Genomic DNA, 19,705 nt, shown 5'->3' on the forward strand with positions numbered 1-19,705 from the left:
TTTTCTTTAGTGTGGTCCATCTGTGATGAGTTTTTACCTTCAAAACTTGGACCGATGAGATGAAATTAAAAGTCCTTATATGTGAAAGAGTTGGATTTGCTTCACGATAACCCAGTCGGATCCACATAAGATGTTGATAGGTTCAAAATATAGGGCCTTTGCCGCACGAAGTCATTTGGCCGTTTCCTTATTTCTTCCTAGTTTTTTTCATAAGAGGGGAGGAGGCTGTAAAACGGAGGAAAGAGTTTTTGGTTCCATTTTGTTTTTCTTCTTCATTCAGTTAGTGCACTGATTTATGCATCTTATTTATCAATCATATGAGTCCTTGTGTAATGTAGTCAGTTGAACCCTTGGAAGCTAAAGATTGAAGACAGAAGTGAAAGTGAATCATCAAAGAGCAAATAACAGGTAAATACAGCGCCTTGGTGACCGTAATCCATGACTCAAAACAACCTAAATCTCTAGATGATCTTAAACCAAATAGGTAAAGTTTTTAATATTGATTATCCTCTAAGCCATATGAGCCTAAATTGACCATCCTTATCTTGACTTTATGTAACACCCCGTACTTCCAGTACTCGAGTGTTATCATATAATCCAATTTAGTATAAACACAAGTCTAGGTTAAATGAACCCTCACGTTCATTTTAACATAAATCCAACCCTTGAAAACAGTCCCAATCCATACATCCATCCATCAATTTCCAAGATGGATCACCATACCACCAGAGATACCTATTTTTAGGATTCTAAATTCACTAATAAACAAACCTAACCGTACATCATCTAATATAAGACCTATATTAATGGACCTTGTGCTTAAATAAATAAATGAACAAATAATCCTACCATTAAAATCTGGATCATGATGATATGCCAAAATAGACCTATTTAGTACAACTAAATCACGTAAAGTAAGTTAGAGATTAAGGTCATATTATCCACCATTCATCAGGCTACAACACCTCATTGGAATCTCCACCCTTAAATCAAGTGATTCAACCGTAGAATTACTTGAACCATCAGGATGTCAAGGATAGGGAATTAGATGATCACTTGGAGTGGCCTACTCCTACGCTCAGTAATCCTAAACTAAGGTATGTAGTACGAAGTGTAGGTCCCACATATTGAAAATATGGATGAGTAATAATAATATAGTAAAAGGTAAATGAATAACAATGCACAGGCAATGATAATAATATCGTTATTACTAAAATATTTAAATAGTCTAAAAAAATCATAGGATGAACGACCCTAATCACGTTCAGGAAGTAGGCCCTATAATTTGATTCAGAATAATAATAATAATAATAATAATAATAATAATAATAATGATAATAATATTGAAATTAATAACAATAATAATAATAATAATAATAATTATTATTATTATTATTATTATTATTATTATACAAAACCATGAGACAGATAGTACTAGGGCTAGTGATATATGAGGAAAGCCTTACAAATGGCCCATTAGGATCTTTTAACTGTTGACATTAAATTTCAGACTGATCCGACTAATAGATCAACGGAAAATCCATAAATGGGAACCAAATCAAGTTGTGGGCCCCACCTAGGCATCTCATCTGCATGATCCTTAATCAAGGGCCATGCTTGGGGGCTCCAAAGCGGAATGGATGGAGTGGATTTCTCAAAAACATCACGGTGGGCCCCACACATGCGTTGCATGTGTACTTGGGGTGGTGCACTCGCCTTGCACCGTACCAACCGGCAGTCAAAGCTCCTTTGACCAAGCTTTCTCTTAAAAGAGAAACTGTCTCTCTCTCTCCGATTTTCAACAGCGGACGGACAACCGTCCGTGTTCGTGATCATGGCCCATGAGGTTGGGCCCAATTCCATGATCCGAACCGTCCGTTTTGTTCAGGGCAGTGGACCGACCAAAATCCAAATGTTACATCAATTTTCCAGTCTGTATGGACTCACGACTCTCGACGCAAGGAGAGCCTACAAACACACCCTTTCCGAAAATAGAAACTGTTTCTCCTTGCCAGCTTGGCAATCCAACTGAGGTGAAATCCGTCCATCTTAGCCGTCTGTGAGAATGTAATCCTGGCCCTTCAAGCTAATTTTTTTATATAAGGAAAGAGAATGAGAGAGAAAATCGTCCGCCTCCTCCCAAGCTCAAACCCATCATCTAAACTCTCATAAAATGCCTAAAGGCCTCCTCCACAAGCTTCCAGGGGCCGATCCAAGACATCCACCAGCCTCGTTTCGAAGAAACTCACGGGCATTCAAAAAACGCCATTAATGGCTGAGCATCTTCCTCACCACTGCACCACCCGTCTGAGTCGTGATTCAGGCTCCATTTGTGCAGTAATGAGGTCCATCTGATGGACGTTTCAATGACGTCTTACTGGGGTCCACACCCTGTATGGGGCCCAATGCGTTCAAAAGCCCAACAGAGGGCGTGCATTGCTGCACGAGCTCGAATCGGACCGAGTCTGTCCCAGCCTGACGTCCATTGCTGAATGTTTCCAGCTGGAAGAGAAGATGAAGAAGGAACGGATGAAAAGGGAGAGAGAGAGAGGGTAGGACAGTTTGGATTGGGCCACATTGCACCACTACATCAGACGACCCGAACTGAGCTGAGTCGGGGCTGAGCCAGGTCCGAGCTGGACCTGTTCCAGCCAGGTTGGGCCTAGTTCGAGTACTGCTGGATACTCCAGCCTAGTAGGAAGAAAAAGAGTGAAGGGAAAGAGAGAAAGGAAGAAGAGAGAAGAAGGGAAACTGGAGAGAAAGGAGGTCGTTGGGCTGACTCGGCTGAAACCGAGTTTGACTCGGTCAGGTCAGGTTTGGGTCCGGTCCATGCCTTGCTGGACATTCCAGCATGTGATGAGAGAGAGGGAGTGAAAGGAAGAAGAAAAGAAAAGAAAGGAAAGAAGAAAGAGGGAAGAAGAAAGAGTGCACTGTTCTTCTCCCCGCACTCGGCTGAGTCAAGCGCAACTCAGTTGCTGAGTTGGTCATTGTTTTGCTAGACATTCCAGCAATATGGGTTGCAAAAAGAAGAAGAGAGAAGAGAAGGTGGGCGGTTAAGTGGAGCTGAGTCAACTCGACTTGAACTGAGTCATCTAAGGTGAGTCCACTTGTAACATTCCGAATTTTCACAGCCAAAGTTTGTACTCGTGCTCAAGGAAACCGAGTGTTAATGATGTATAAATTAGATGCTTTAGAAAATCGCACCCTATATTTTTTTTTTTTCATTTGAGTCACATCCAAATACATTCATGAAGGTACCATTCACAATAATAAAATCAACTGTATTGATTATATTTCATCAGAGTAAAAAGAATAATTAAACGTCATCATAATGGGAGGTTTATTACAGTATCAAAATTCACAGCAGAAATATAAAACTAAATATTAAAACTGTTTTTTTAGTCTTTCAAGATAATTTTCTATAGGGAAGCAGTCTTCTAAGTCTTTAATCTGTACGTCGCCTGCATCAACTGTACGGTTAGGAGAGGGTTAATGCCCTACTCATAGTGAAGGTTATCCTTTAAGATTAACGGTAATTCAAGAAATTCATAAAAGTAATGTAAGGGTACTGATACGTCTCGTACTCCACTAATACATGAGATATCAGTATGCGTAAACACCCTACATGAGATGCATGCCTAGCATAGTGTGTACGGCTCATCATATATATAGTGATCATCACAATGTGGAATATAATTTATAAAAAATTCGACTCGACCCGCATCCCATGACTACGAATATTCACCAGTATGGCCAACACTAATGTGGATTTACGTGAACATCTAAACGCAACACAACACACGGTTGAAGGATTTACGTAACATGATGTGTTCATGGAGCGACTATTTGCGACATCCAATCCCGAAAAGTTGATGTAACACGTATGCCGATTTACATACATTGATTATGCACCACGCCAACCAACCCACGGAATTACGTACCGACCAAGAGAGCCGCTACCCATAACGCATTACGTCCATGATAAGATAATCGATTCACTAATTGTGATACCTCTTAACACATCACTTGCACTTACAGATAATATAACTGAATCATTAAGAATATAACTGAACCATGAAGAGTATAATCTGAATCATGAAGAATATAAAACTAAATCATGGAGGTTCTGGAATAACAAGACACATGCCCAAGCCTTAAAGTAGATGGCACAAGGCCAACATAATGAAGAGAAGAGTGACAATGGTCAACTCAACAAAAGAAGAGTGGCAGAGCCAACTCAATAAATTGATAAGGCAGGGGCAAGGCTTGTATCCATGGCCCCACATAAATTCAGAGAAATCCCTTATAATTGACATCATGTCATAATCCTAAAAGGGCCAATAGTTATAATGATATAAACTAAATCAATTGATAGGATAATTCCTAGAAAACATGTGAACATGAAAGATAGGATAATTTATATCGTAAAAGGCACGAAAGAGGCCAGATGAAATAATAGGAATACAGGTAAATGGCAGAATAAATAAATCAACTTAAATTACTGTAAGCTTAAAGGATAAAACCCTCACCTCTTACATTGAAGCTCTTATGTTGTTAAAACTTGGCGTGTACGCTTTTGGTTCAACTTTAACTATAATTTACACACATCATAAGATTAAGCTTTAACACAGGACTTCATCTTCCATCTACGTTTATGTTACACAAATTATCATTCTAAATTAGGACTTTAATATAAGTTGTTATGAAAGGTGATGACTTACCTTGGTTAGCACCTACAATTCAACCTGATAAAACGAGATTACTGACTACCTCCGTTGAGCCAGCTTCGTTTACTCATCTTGAAGAAACTACAACTGATCATCCTTCCACATCATCAACTTGAAATTTGAAACCTATCATTTACCGAAGATGAAGGAACGGATGGATGATCGTTATGCATGTCTCCCTGTTTCTTCTTCTTTTTTTTTTTTCTTTTCTTTTCTTTCTTTCATTTCTTCCTTTCTTTCTCCTCTCCCACAGTCGACGTTATTAGGTGGCGTCTCTTGATAGCTCAGAGTTGGCAAAAGAGTTATGCAAAAAAACAGATGAGACACCTGGAATTCATGGTGGGAGACTACATTTTTCTAAAGGTCTCCCCCATGAAGGGATTGCTCAAGTTTGATAAGAAGGGGAAGCTGACCCCATGTTTCATAGGCCCATTCCAAATTCTAAATTGGGTCAGCACTGTCACGTACCGGTTAGTTCTCCCGACATTACTTTTAAGTGTACACAACGTGATCCGTGTGTCCATGCTAAAAAAAGTACATGCTGGATCCATCACATGTTATCAAATGGGACAAAGTGAAGCTATGTGAGGATACCACCTATGCGCTCTGACTGACACGCGTTCTGAACAAGAAGGAGCAAGTCCCACGCAGCAAAGTCATCCCATTAGTAAAGGTGTTGTGGACCACCACACTGAGGATGAAGCCATGTGGCAGACTGAGACTGAAGTATGAAAGAGCTACCTACAGATACTTGAGGAGTACAAGCATGTACAAATTTCGGTGATAAAATTTTCTTTTAAGGAGGTAGATTGTAACATTATGTAAAATTCCACACAGGAACCCCAATATGTATGCAAGTGGAACTGTCAGTGGGTCATACTAGCCTAGCTAGGTGCCCTAATTATACTAGAGATAACAAATTTAGGAAAATTAGAGTCAAATACCCATTCCTGCTTATCACGGATACACCCACGAGGAGTCTCGAGGGTTAACTTATCCTATAAATGCCCTACTTAACTAGATTAGGTCTAGACCGTGGGTTCTAAGTTCGCTAGATTCAGAAACATATATTAACATCTGCCTTGTTGGGCTTGATGTCCATCGTGGATACTGAACCAAGGTGGTGCCTCAAATTGCTCAACTTCAGCCCACAAGCTAAGCACATGAGATGTGCGAGTGCCTTAGTTGATAACCTGAACTTAAGTGAAATGATCACCCTACGCTCTTTGCCGAAGCTATGACTTTCAGATCGTTAGATCATGGTCAAACTTAAGACACTGACTTAAGACATTTTCTATACATATCTATATAATCGCAACCCGGATTGACCAGAGGTGATCGTCGAACTGGATTAGGACCTTATTCGTTGATCGGCACGTCTGATCATCATATGGTTATATACAAACATAGTTCTCCTAGTTGGACACATATGCCCTGGCTTATATTGACCCATGCACCTTCTTATGGACCCTGGTAGTTGAAAACAACCTCCCATAGGGTTAGCATAATGAAAACTTAGCCTTTGCGACCATTTGCACACATTCTAGTACTATTATACCCTTTCAATTCACACCCCCTCTCCCCATGCAAATTTTATGCCCTAGCTTTGGAAAGGAGAGAGAGAGAGAGAGAGAGAGAGAGAGAGAGAGAGAGAGAGAGATCAATTGTGAGGGTTTCCTTTTCTCCAAATCTCCTTGAAGTTAAACTTCAAGCTAAAATTCTTGAATCTAGATATTAGGGTTGAGTTTTCCCAAACCTTACAAAATGCTTGTTTGAATTGTTTAGGTTTCAATAATTCTTCCTTAAACCCTAATCCTAGAAGCAAATCTAAGTCGAGCGAACTAACGCAAGGTGCATACTGATTTTAATGCTTACCTTGTTGGTGATTGTTTAGGGTTTGTAATGAAAATGGTATGTTTTGTTGGTGTTTAATTAATGTTTGCCTTGAGATACATTCATTGTTTGGTTAGAGTTAAGTTTGAGATCACTGTTAATGTCAAATAAATGTTATATTACTTATTAGTCATATTTTGTAAATTAAACTATATTAGAAAGTGGTCTAGCCTTGCTTAACCTTGAAACAGAAGATGGTCGTTGAATTTGGCCATCCCGAGTCATGTGATTAACTGAGGCACAACTCGAGCAATTGACAGTAGTTACTACATGGGATGCTTGCACTCGATGCCAGTATGTCCAGGGTTCTTCTTGGACAATCAGATTAGTCCTTCGCACGGCTTGATTGCATATATGACCAATGTTTGTGACACAACATGGAATCCGAGATACCCTGTTACCAATGAATGAGGTACATTCATAATTATTAGTATAATACAATCTGATGAGACTCGAGGGCATCACATGGTGGTATGGGACACCGTGTCTAAGCTATCGGCATATGTTGGGGCATTGAGCCTTCCACGTTGGCAAAACAGTAGGTGACAAGCCTATCTTCCCCGTGGTGACTGTCGAGCACAAAAGTAGGCCGCGACCTTCTCATGATGATGATGATATGGGTGGTATGCCTTTTCCATACTGGGGCCAACCTTTAACCCAAAGAGGATTAAGGGATAATAGTGAGGAGCCGCCTAGTGCCACAACAAACTGCATGATCTGGATAGAGACCTGAGATTTGATAGAGATATCCCTACTTTGCCAACTGGTTGTTTGACCTGAACATTAATAAATACTTCACTAATCATACATTTCATAACATTTTTGAGTTGTGCTTTGGGCCAACCATTGCTCATATGTTGATGTCCTCACTAACGATAGCATTGATTTGGTTCTATACTGGTATCGTTGATCCTCATTCATGCATTTAAAGAAACAAATATAGGATTTGTGTTTTGATATGCCATAATCATTTATGCTTGTATCTATTTGATAACATGTGAAACTTTGGTTAATAATAACATTAAATTGATCACTCACTTCTACCTAGGACTATGTTTTAAAACACCAACCAGATGATTTCATCGATATAGGTGCCCTAGAGGAGGATACACCTGTTGAGGAGTACATGGACCACAACAGGGAGTTTTTGCAATGTGCAGGGGAGCAGTTGTGGAGTATCAATTTTTGGTTTCTTTTGGGGATAAGGACTCACCTTACATTGTATTTTTGGACATGCGTATTGAGTCCTTAGCTGAGTGGACTTTATGACTTATTTGGATGTATGGATATATGTACACTTGCTTTAATGATGATATACACTGTTTAATTTAGTGTTTATGATATATGCTTAACTGAATCACGCTTCGAGGATCGCGTACTTGGTCGACCCCTCAAATTCGAAGCATTACAATTTAATACCATGGAGCAAATAATCCCCAGATGTAAATTCATACCATTTTATCTTGCATTCCAAATAGTCTCTAAATAAATAAGCTGCTAAAATGGAATGTAAATTCATAAATCCTAGCTTCAAAGTAAAAGAAAAAATATGGAGACGACTCAACCGAACTGAACGTAAATCAATGGGACTCCCTATGGCATATGCCTTTTTCAATGGAATAGGGGAGGAACTGAATGTAAATCAATGGGCCTCCCTATGGCATGCCTTTTTCAATGGAATAGGCGGATCTGAAAATGCACCATTAACAATCTGGTCGAGCACCCATTTGTTAGCTGCCTCGGTATAATGAATTCCATCCCAATTGATCCGAGTCGACGGATTTTGACAAGATTTAACCAAAACTTCAGTTCCATTAACAACAATTGTTCCTCCACAAGACACTTGTTGATTGTAGTTATAGGTGCCTCCATACCCACAACAAGCTCTAAGAGGGTGTTCAAATCCTGCAAAAAAAAAAAAAAAAGGATTTTAATATTTCATACTGCCTAGCTTCTTTTTCTTTTTCTTTTTCAAGAGAACAATAAATAAATGGTAAACTGTTGTAAATAAAATGAATATCAATTAAATATGAAATATCAAATAAAGTAGTTGTCTTTCAAAATCTAATATGCTTGGATAATTTGAAAATCAATGATTAAATATTTAATCAAGGCTGCAAACTTCCAATCCAATGGTTTGTGAAGTTTTAGGGATAAACACTATATACTTGGAGAAGTAGGCCCTACAGAAAGGGAATTCATATCACAGTAACGGTTTCATTTTCAAGAAAAAGAGAAGTTTTTTGTTTCCTTGGCAAAATCTAACTTGCAAATTCTGGAGAAACAGATTCCTGTAAACCATTAGAAAGAAATGACTTTAGAGGCAGTTGAGATATTTTCAAGGCCATTTGTTTCAAGGCCATTTGTGTCACTCCCATTAAGCTTGGGAAAGAGCTTTACTATGAGCTCTCCTAACGCAGTACACTCCTTACCTTCAAATGGACCAAAGTGGTCTACACACCCACTCTCTATGGGGTCCACCATATAGTCTATGTAAATTGGAACAAATGTACCATTAATAATATTCTTAGATGATAAAAACAATACAGGTAAGCAAGGAAGAGACTAAATGGGGAGTGTTGGAAAGTACTTACCATACTTCCTGGCTTGGTGGATGAGGGAGTATTTCGCTGAATATACGTCGACATAGGTGAATGCTGCCAATGGAAAGTCATTTCTTAGCTGATCAACGGTTTCCTTCAATTTGAGATTGAATTGTTGGGCCACATCGTTGAAAGGAGTGGCACAACCAACAGGGTCGATTTGATCGGCTTTAATTAGGAGTCTATTCAAAACGTAGGGAAGGCAGCCAAAAGGACCTGTGTTGTGGATCCAAAACGACCTCCCTCCTTGCCAGTATACGTTCTGCGTCACCACATTACCTTTCATGCATCAATACTCAGGTCATGAATAACATCAGTTGGGACCATACCACAACAGTCAGCTAGAGAGAGAGAGAGTGAGGATTTTGTACTTTGCTGAATATATATGCTGAGTAATATATATATATATATATATATATATATATATATATATATATATATATAGACAGAGAGAGAGAGAGAGAGAGAGAGAGAGGATGTCTGATTTTATGGCCTGTTTAATAACAGGTAATTCACAGAAAAACAAAGAAATTCGTAATCATTACTTCCAAAAAAAAAAACTATTTAGGAATGGATTCCAAAGGGTACCATTCTAAATGGGATGTTCGATTTTTAAGTATAGATTTTAAATTCATCTCACGCCTTGGGTTGTGTGTATGAGATGCCTCCGCTGACAGAAATTACCTCACAATGCTTATTGAGGAGAGAAATTACCTAAACAATCTATCAGGTAGTTGATCAGCTAGATTTTGGGTGGTGTGAACACCATGATCGGTTGTTAGATGGATTGGATGGGCTCCACAATTCAAGACTTCATGCGGATATTTTGCTATTTTCATTCCTTGAGAAGCATCCCTTGGAAATTTCACTTCACAGGGGCAGGTTTCGTTACACGCAAACTTCTAAAGAATTTTGCAGCGCAAATCCTAATTATTTAAATTTTTAAATAATTCACTACATATATACATGTGATATAGAGCTTTTCACAACCGTACATTTGTTGACCTAATTGTGGCCCACCCAAATGGTTTTCTTCTAATGTACATTAGCTGACTGTACATGCATGTGGGCCTAACAAAAAGCTCGTAAGCTTATTTACCACAACATCTTAAGATATAATTTTTCTTCCAGTTTACCTCAACTACTATGGTAAACTTGTTGAGAATATCAGGTATAGTTGCTATAACTTCATCTTCGGTCAAGCCAGAAAAAAAGCCTGCAGTCAAGTCATTCTGTCCTATGTCAAATGTATACAGAGCTCGTGGGAAATAATCCTCCTTTGGTAACAAATCCTTGAAGACTCCTCCTGCATATGGAATTCAAGCACCCCAAAACAACACAAGTCATTATCTTCATATTTCACATTTCCAAATGCTATTAAAGTAGTATTAGTACTTACCCCGTTTGGCAGCTGTTTGTGATCTATTTACGAACTGATCAAATTGCCATGACTGCACATCTAAGGAAAATGGACTGAACCCCTGGGATAAGGTTGAGGTTGGTTCTCTAATCGTTGATGCAGCTGTGGCGAAGTTGGCTCCGTGGGTGAAGTTGGTCCCGATGGAGTTGAGGTACGCATCGATATAAGGCAATCCAATGCTCTGAGCTGAGAATTCAAAATCACCCAAACATGCATTCATTTGCAATTTAAAGGAAAACAATCTATAACTTCAAAGCTTAAGTACGGGAATAAATATGATGTTTCAGAGAGTGTTAGTGTGTGTGTATAAATTTGTGGTCCTGCGGTACACTATAGAATTGATTTCATATCTGCAATTTTTTTTGGGTATCAGCCTCTATTTCTTTCTTGTCTTTTGCTTTACAAGAGTCTATAAATTATTATTCATAAATTCTCTGAAAAAGAAAATTGGAATGAATTCATAGTTCAAACGCAGGTGCTCAGTCCACTGGGGACATGGGCAGCAGGCCCACCAAAGCGGATGATGGTTTGTGGTGCAGGTGTGGCCCACTTAAATTTCACCGGCCTAAGTTTTAGGCCAGATGATATAATTTGTGGGTCCCACTAGATAGTCAGCTCTGATGTGCTGGACGTGCCATGTGGTGCACGTGTGGTGCACGTGATGGATGCATATGGGGCCAGAAGACCTGTGCACCATCCATCTATTTTTCCATATCATGACTTTATGTTACGAGCCCAAAAATAAGATGTCCCGTTGAAACCTTCCTATGGCCCCATGGGATGTTTATTTGACATCTAACCTTTCCATAGGGTCATATAGACCTGGATAACGGAAAACACAAATATCAGCTTGATCCAAAACTTTTGTGGCCCTTACGTAGTTTTCAATGCTAGCCTTTTAACCCCCTATGTGTGGTCCACTTAGACTTGGATCTATTTCATTTTTGGGCTTATGAATAAAGTGTGGATGGTAGATAAATCACATACATCACGGTGGCTCCAAGCAGGCCCAGCATGTCCCCATGTCCCCAGCTCTAGACAGGCGAGGGTAGCAGTCAAACCACGTTGTTTTAATAAACGTCGCAGAGCTTTGTCTTGTAGTTCTGGGTAGGGGCAATCAGAACCATTGATCGGTGAGCCACCATGGGAAAGGGGAAGTTTATTGGCTGGTGTACCCACACCACCCGACATGCTGGTGTGATGACGTCACTAAGTTCAGGTACGTGTTTTATCCAATCAGTCCGTCCCATTTGGTTAGCTCATCGTAAGGCTTGAGCCGAACAATAAGACCCATCCAAAGATCAAGTGGAGCACAATGCAAAAAGTAGTAGAGGATTGCATTGAAACCCTTTTGGGTTTCACGGAAGTTGTGGATCAATATGATATTTATTTTTCATCTTCATCCATGTGTGTGACCCTATGAACAAATTAGATGGAAAATAAAAGTTATGTGGGCACTATGAATGTTTTAATGGCGAGAATCATTGTCCCCATTGTTATTTATGGTGTGGTTTACTCGAGCATTGGATATGACTCATTTTTGGCCTCATGCTCTAAAGTGATCCTGCCAAATGGATGAACAATGTGGATATAATAAATACATCATTGTGGGCCCATGTAACTTTGATCTACTTTGAACCGTTCAATTAGTGAATATATGGTCCACGTTCGACTAAAAGGGAATAATATGCCAACAGGTTGTCGAATCTTAGACAACGTTTGTTAAGGGTCCATCTAAGGTGTGGCCCACTGCACCAATGGTTTGGATCACTGATCAATGGCCCCACTTGCTCAAAGAAACCAGAGTATACTGTACCTGTCCATGTCCTATGGTTTTTCCTTGCAGGAGGAATCATATGATACGTGTTCTTGTCAATTACAAATAGAAATAAAGATAATCTACTTAAGGTATAAGTAACTTATTTTAAATGACTTAAGATCTAAATACGCCTTAGTTGGTCTAATTATTCTGAACAATTAATTGTGTAAAATATTTTGAAGTTTACACTGCAATTTGCCGATTATCCGATGAAAATAAATAAAATATATGATCACATGCATCTTGTGCAAAAGAAAAACTCACCGATGAAATCAAGGATGAGGCGTCCATCACAATATCTTCCAGCAGGTGCGCCGAAGTAGGTCTCCCCATTCGGAGGAGGGAACGGCCCGAAAGCCGCAGACAATCCACCGGTGTCGGAATTCGAGTCACCAAAATTGAAGAGGGCTGGAAAATGACATTCGGTCAAGCCCGAAACAGGCTTCAGTGTAAATATCACTGGCAATAAAATAAAGAAGGCAGAAAAAACCCTTGGTTGAGCATCTATGAGAGACTAAAGCGGAGGAATTTGAAAGAGCTGAAACGGTGGATGAAGGGAATAATAGGAAAAGGGTCGTAGAGTTTGATTTTATAGAGAAAGCACTGGGCAGTGAATGTTGGGCAGCTGAGATGGACCGATAAGATAAAATTTATCATTGACCATTAGGTTCCCTACAACTAGAATATAATAATCTTTTTTCTATAATTTTGTGTGGGGGCCCCTCCGTGATTTAGAGTCCACATCCACTCCGTCTATTAGGTGGGCCGCTTCAAGTTCACCCTATATCCTAAAATTTAGACTGATTCAAGACTCAGGTTGGTTGCGCCACATGGAGCTGTTGGAAGTGGGATCCCACCATCAAAACCTTCCAGATTCTATATGTGGTCCACCGTATTTTTTGTATGCCACCCAATCCATTCATAAGATACAGTCCAAAACGATGAATGGACATCCAAAAATCAAGCTAACTTTGGCGGGCCAAACCACCTACTTTATATGTTTTATGTATGACTTTACATTGTGTGGCCCAAAATATTTTGATTCATCCTACTTTTAAATTCATAAGAGAACATGATGGGGCGCACATGATGGACGGATTGGATTTCATTTACAGACCTCGGTGGTCCATGCTAAAAAAAATAATTGTAAAATAAACTGATACAATTGATCCCGTACCACCGCAAGTTATAGTAGTAGTAGTTGCAGTGGGATACTTGCACCATACATACGATTAATCCGAACTGCCTAGCGTGTATTTCGTAAGCAATCTCTTAAAATCCACAGCAATGCTAAAATACAGAGGCCTATAAAAAAGACGGTCAAGACCAGCACATCCATTCGGTAATCTAAACCGTCTATTTGTTAAGACTTAGTATAAATCCGATGGGCCTATTTTTTAATTGGTGGTCAATTGGATGTGGGTGTGACAGATGTACCGTCAGGATGAATCAACTGAACTGACCAATTGTTCTGATGCAAGTAATAGCATTGTAACTTATAAACTCTTAGCTCTGAACATTTCTTAATTAAACAGACGATAATCTTTTAAATTTCTAAAAGTAGTTAACTGGGTATTTGTGTCACTTCACCAAAGAATTTTAAAAACCCGGGCAGAATCTTACGGGAGGCATATTGCCTGCTGCACCCACCGTGAGGATATCCATGTGGTACAGCCTGGCCCAATATCTCTGGGTCCACCGTGATGTATGTGTTTTACCTACGCCGACCATCTATTTTTTTTTTTTTTCATTTCTTTTTATGGCACGTGGCAAAAAATAATAATTTATGCTGATAGCTTTAGTGGACCACACCACAGAAAACGTGTGGAATGAACGTCCCCCATTGAAAAATTCTTGGTGGCCACAGAGGTTTTGGATCAAGTTTATAGTCGTATTTATCCTTCATCTAAATTTATATGAGCTTATGAATAAGTTGGATGGCAAATAAAACATCCACCTAAGAAGTTTTCAACGGTGGGCTTTCAATCCCTTATGTGGCACGGTTCACTTGAACTTTCGATCTGCTTCGTTTTTGGGCTCCTGCCCTAAACGAGCTTTAAAATAGGATGGACGGCGGGAATAAAATACATACAACACGGTGGCCAGGGTTATCCTTGTGGCTGATGCCACAGGCAACCGGCTTTCTTCCCTCACACCAGTCAGCACCGTTTGACAAAGGAAAACACCTGACTAGCTCGCGGTAGTAATGCTTTCTTCTCTCACACCGGTCAGCACTGTTTGAAAAGGAAAACATCTGACTAGGTCGTAGTAGCAACCGACCGGGGTTACTTTCATTTTGATGGAAACAATTGTTGGACACGGTTGGCGACTGTGGGAATCCAAAATCGTGTAAGGATCTCTTGTGCTAGCTGTTGATGACTGTGGGAATCCAAAATCGTGTAAGGATCTCTTGTGCTAGCTGTTATAACGTGTGAATGCTGTGTATGCTAGCTGTAGTGTTGAGATTATTTTTTTCTACGTTTAGATTGCTAGCTGGGTTACGATAACAGTAGATATTATTCTGGATTTCTTCTATGGTTAGCTGCCCCTATGATGTATCTAGACATGAATAAATTAGTCATTTCACCTAAGTAGAAAAGCCTATAAAAGGCACCACTGTACTCCTTCCAATTCATCAAAATAAAACACAGCAATTCAGCAGGTCTCTCCTCCTCTTTAAAGTTTTTTTTTTTTTTTTTCATGGTGGCTGCAGCCACACATCAGCAAGAGTTGAGGCTTTAAACTCAACAAATTAGTATCAGAGCTTTAGGTTCGTTGTTCCAGAAGAAGATTCTAACAATTTTTTGTTTTTATTTTTATTTTTATTTTTTATTTTTTTCAGCCAAGTGCATATCTTTTCAAAAAAAAAAAATCTGTTTAAAAAAAAAAAAAAATCATATTGCAAGTGCATATCTTTTCAAAAACAAAAAAATAAAAAATTTGTTTAAAAAAAAAAATCAGCTTGCAAAGCCAATAGTTTGTTTTTAGCAAAAAATCAGATTTTTTAAATAAATAAAAAAAAGAAGAAGATTTTAGAAGATTTTTTTTTCTTCTTCTTCTTCTAGTCCATCCTTCTCCCCCTTTGTAAAAAATAGAAAAAGATGGCTAGCACAATCTAGCCACAGGTTCCTAAGTTGTCAAAGGACAACTGTGAAAAGCTGTGCATCCAAATGAAGGCGTAGTTTGGATCGCAAGAACTATGGGAGATCGTCACCCATGGGTATGAAGAACTCACTATAGAAGAAGAAGCCGCCTTCACCAACGAAGAAAAGACCGCTCTAAAAAATCAAAGGAAGAGAGACAACAAGGCTTTGTTCCTCCTTTATCAAGGGTTAGATGAGTCAACCTTTGAAAAGATTATTGAAGCAACATCAAGCAAGCAAGCTTGTGATACCCTTGGCACCATCTTCAAGGGTGTTGATCGAGTGAAGTGGGTTCGCCTTCAAACACTAAAAGTCGAGTTCGAAGCGGTGCACATGAAGGAAGGTGAAAGTATCTTTGACTACTTCTCACGTCTAATTGTTATTATCAACAATTTAAAAAGAAATGGTGAAAAAGTTGAAGACATACTTGTCATGGAAAAGGCACTGCGATCTCTCATAACCAAATTTAAACATATGGTTGTGGCGATCGAAGAATTAAAGGACTTGAAAAAATTATCTATTGAAGAGTTGATGAGATCGTTACAAGTGCATGAGCAACGAATGCAAAAGAATGCTGGTTCAATACTTGAACATGCCTTACAGTCTAAGTTGACTCTAAATGAATAAAAGAATGACCATATACAATGAGGGGGCCGTGGCACTAGCAATCGTGCAAGAGGCAGAAGGTGTGGATATAATCCAAGCCATCAACAAAACCAGCAGAAAAATACCAATTTTCATGGAAGAGAAAATGGTAGAGGCAGATCGATGCGTGGACAGGGAAGTACAAAGAACATCCAGTGCTATAATTACAACAAGCTTGGCCACTATGCATCTGATTGTTGGAGCAAACCGGTGAATCAAGACAAGCGATCAAACTATGCCGAAGCATCACACCATGAACAAGAAGACTCTACACTCCTTCTCGCACAAAAAAAAGGCATGTGAACGACCAGATGTGTGGTATCTCGACACTGGTGCAAGCAACCACATGAGTGGTAACAAAGAACTATTCGTGGAACTCACAGAAGGAGTTCGTGGCTACGTGAGTTTTGGCGACTCATCAAAGGTACCCATGTAGGTAAAGTAAAAGTTAAACTCTATCAGAAGAATCATATGTTTCCTCTCCATATAAACACAATGCTCGAGAAATGTTTTTATGGAAAAGCAAAGAATGATTCTTGAATGTGGCATTTTCGCTTTGGCCATCTAAATTTCAGTGGCCTGAAACTTCTGTCCTCATTAAGCATGGTGCATGACTTGCCTGCTATTGAAGCTTCAAAATATGTGTGTGAGGCATGCACACTTGGAAAATAGCAAAAGAACTCATTTCCGAGTGGAGTATCCCGAAGAGCAAGAGAACCATTGCAATTGGTTCACACTGTCATGTGTGGACCATTGGAGCTAATCTCCTTCATTGATGATTTCAGCAGAAAATTGTGGGTGTATGTAATCAAAGAGAAGTCTGCTGTTTTTACTGTTTTTTAAAATTTTAAGGCCCTTGTTGAAAAAGAAAGTGGTCTTAAAATCAAAACCCTTATATCTGACAGAGGTGGGGAGTACATCTCAAATATTTTTCAAGAATATTGGAGGGAACCACCACAACAGAATAGAATTCCGGCACAGAAAATAACACCATCCTCGACATGACAAGGACCATGTTGAAAGAGAAAACTCTGTCAAAGAATTTCTGGGCAAAGGCAGTTGCATGTACTGCCTATCTACTCAATAGGTGTCCGACCAAGAGTGTCAGGTTTATGACACCACAAGAAGCATGGAGTGGATACAAGCTAAGCGTGGCGCACCTTAAGATCTTTGGGTGTGTCGCCTACACTCAAGTTTCAGAAGTGAGAAGGAAAAAGCCTGATGATCGTGGTGAGAAGTGCATCTTCATCTTCATCGACTACAGTGAAGAATCGAAGGCGTACAAGTTCTACAACCCACTAACTAATAAAGTAGTGGTAAGCAGAGATGTGGTCTTTAGTGAGGAAGAAGCTTGGAAATGGAACGATGAAGAATCGACCAAATATATTCAAGTCGAAACAGAAGAAAATGAAGAAAGGCTTGACCGTTAAGAGCCAAAGCCCGCAACACCTCTTTCGGCCACATCATCAATACACATAAGTCTAAAGTACATTCCATCACTCCTGGAAGTACTCCATCAAGTCAAAATTCGGCTAGCTCATCCTCACCCATGACACCTATAAAAATGAGAAGCTTAAGCGACATCTATGAACAAACTAAAGAGGTCAATCTTTTCTGCCTGTATGTAGATCACGAGCCTCTGATATTTCAGGAGGCCATAAAAGAAGAATGTTGGAGAATTGCTATGAAAGAAGAAATTCATGCCATTGAGAAAAATAATACATGGGAGCTGACTACACTTCCTAATGGTCAGAAAACTATTGGCGTCAAATGGGTGTACAAGATTAAGCGAAATGCTGATGGTAAGATCGATCGCTACAAGGCAAGGCTCGTAGCAAAGGACTATAAACAGAAGTATGGGGTAGACTATGAAGAAGTCTTCGCTCCTGTTGCTCGCCTTGACACTGTGAGGATGATTATCTCCCTTGCAGCCCATCATAGTTAGATAATCTACCAACTGGATGTGAAATCTACATTCTTAAATGGAATTCTGGATGAAGAGGTTTATGTTGACCAGCATAAAGGCTTTATTATGTAAGAGGAGGAACACAAGATGTATCGACTGAAAAAAGCCCTCTATGGGTTGAAACAAGCTCCACATGCTTGGAATGCACGCATCGACAACTATCTTCAAGAGAATGGCTTCGCCCGATGTCCATATGAGCATGCAGTTTACATCAAGAAGAATGCTCATGGCGATATACTTATAGCGTACCTGTATGTTGATGATTTGCTATTTACAGGAAACAGTCGACCGATGTTTGATGAATTCAAGAAGGCCATGTTTAAGGAGTTCGAGATGACCGACGGAGGTCTAATGTCCTTTTTTCTGGGCATTAAAGTGAAGCAACAACATGATGACATCTATATATCTCAGAAAAGGTGTGCCAAAGAATTACTTTAAAAGTTCAAGATGGCCGATTACAATGCCGTAAACACGCCTGTAGCAACAGGCTTAAAACTGACAAAGGACAACGAAGGGAGAAGCGTTGACTTGACTATGTTCAAGAGTCTGATTGGAAGCCTAAGGTACCTTACAATCACAAGGTCCAGATATCGTCTACAGTGTTGGGCTTCTAAGTATATGGAAGCACCAAAAGAATCACACTGGTTAGTCGCAAAAAAAAAAAATCCTCAGGTACGTCAAAGGAACAATGGAATTCGGTCTTTTCTATCTATACGATGATGAAGTAATGATGTATGCATACTTAGACAGTGATTGGGGAGGTGACCAAGATGAAAGAAAAAGCACCACTGTTTATGTATTCTATTTCGGAACGACTGCTTTCACATGGAATTCGAAGAAGCAGAGTATGGTCACGCTATCCACATGTAAAGTAGAGTACGTGGCAGCATCATCCACTGTCTATGAGGGAATTTGTTTGAGAAACCTGCTAAAGGAGCTAAAGCATCTGCAGGAAGAATCCACAGTCATATATGTGGATAACATGTCGGCAATCGAGCTAGCCAAAATCTTGTGTAGCATGGAAAAAGCAAACACATTGATACCCAATACCATTTTCTGAGAGATCATGTGAAGCAGAAAATGATGAAATTAGAGTATTGTCATACTACGAAACAGGTGGCAGATATTTTCATAAAGGCATTGTCGACAGATGCATTCAAACGACTAAGAACAATGCTCAAAATGAAGCCAGTTTTGGTTTGAAGGGGAGTGTTGGACACTGTGGTGGATTGTGCAAATCCAAAACCATGTAAGGATCTCTTGTGCTAACTGTTGATAACATGTGAATGCCGTGTATGCTAGCTTAGAACGATTTTTTTTTTCAAGTTTAGATTGCTAGCTGGATTAAGATAACAGTGGATATTATTCTAGATTTCTTCTATGTTTAGTTGCCCCTAGGAAGTATCTAGACAGGGATAAATTAGTCATTTCACCTAAGTAGAAAAGCCTATAAAAGGCACCACTGTACTCGTTCCAATTCATTAAAATA

The 19,705-nt window shown here is 39.4% G+C and overlaps 1 protein-coding gene across 1 annotated transcript in view; it reads right to left on the minus strand.

Annotated features, from left to right (window-relative positions):
- Positions 1–8,050: 8,050 nt before the first annotated feature.
- The window catches only part of LOC131254958 (GDSL esterase/lipase At3g26430-like), a 31,057-nt gene continuing 19,402 nt past the window's right edge, over positions 8,051–19,705 (minus strand). The window contains exons 3-7 of the mRNA XM_058255658.1: positions 12,727–12,976; positions 10,623–10,829; positions 10,360–10,529; positions 9,215–9,485; positions 8,051–8,525 (exon numbers count right to left, since the gene is read on the minus strand). Coding sequence (XP_058111641.1) covers positions 8,263–8,525; positions 9,215–9,485; positions 10,360–10,529; positions 10,623–10,829; positions 12,727–12,976 — 1,161 coding nt within the window. The 3' untranslated portion in view covers positions 8,051–8,262. The remainder of the gene's footprint in view (positions 8,526–9,214; positions 9,486–10,359; positions 10,530–10,622; positions 10,830–12,726; positions 12,977–19,705) is intronic.

The sequence above is a fragment of the Magnolia sinica genome, chromosome 9 (assembly GCF_029962835.1).
Source record: "Magnolia sinica isolate HGM2019 chromosome 9, MsV1, whole genome shotgun sequence".
Classification (NCBI taxonomy): domain Eukaryota; kingdom Viridiplantae; phylum Streptophyta; class Magnoliopsida; order Magnoliales; family Magnoliaceae; genus Magnolia; species Magnolia sinica.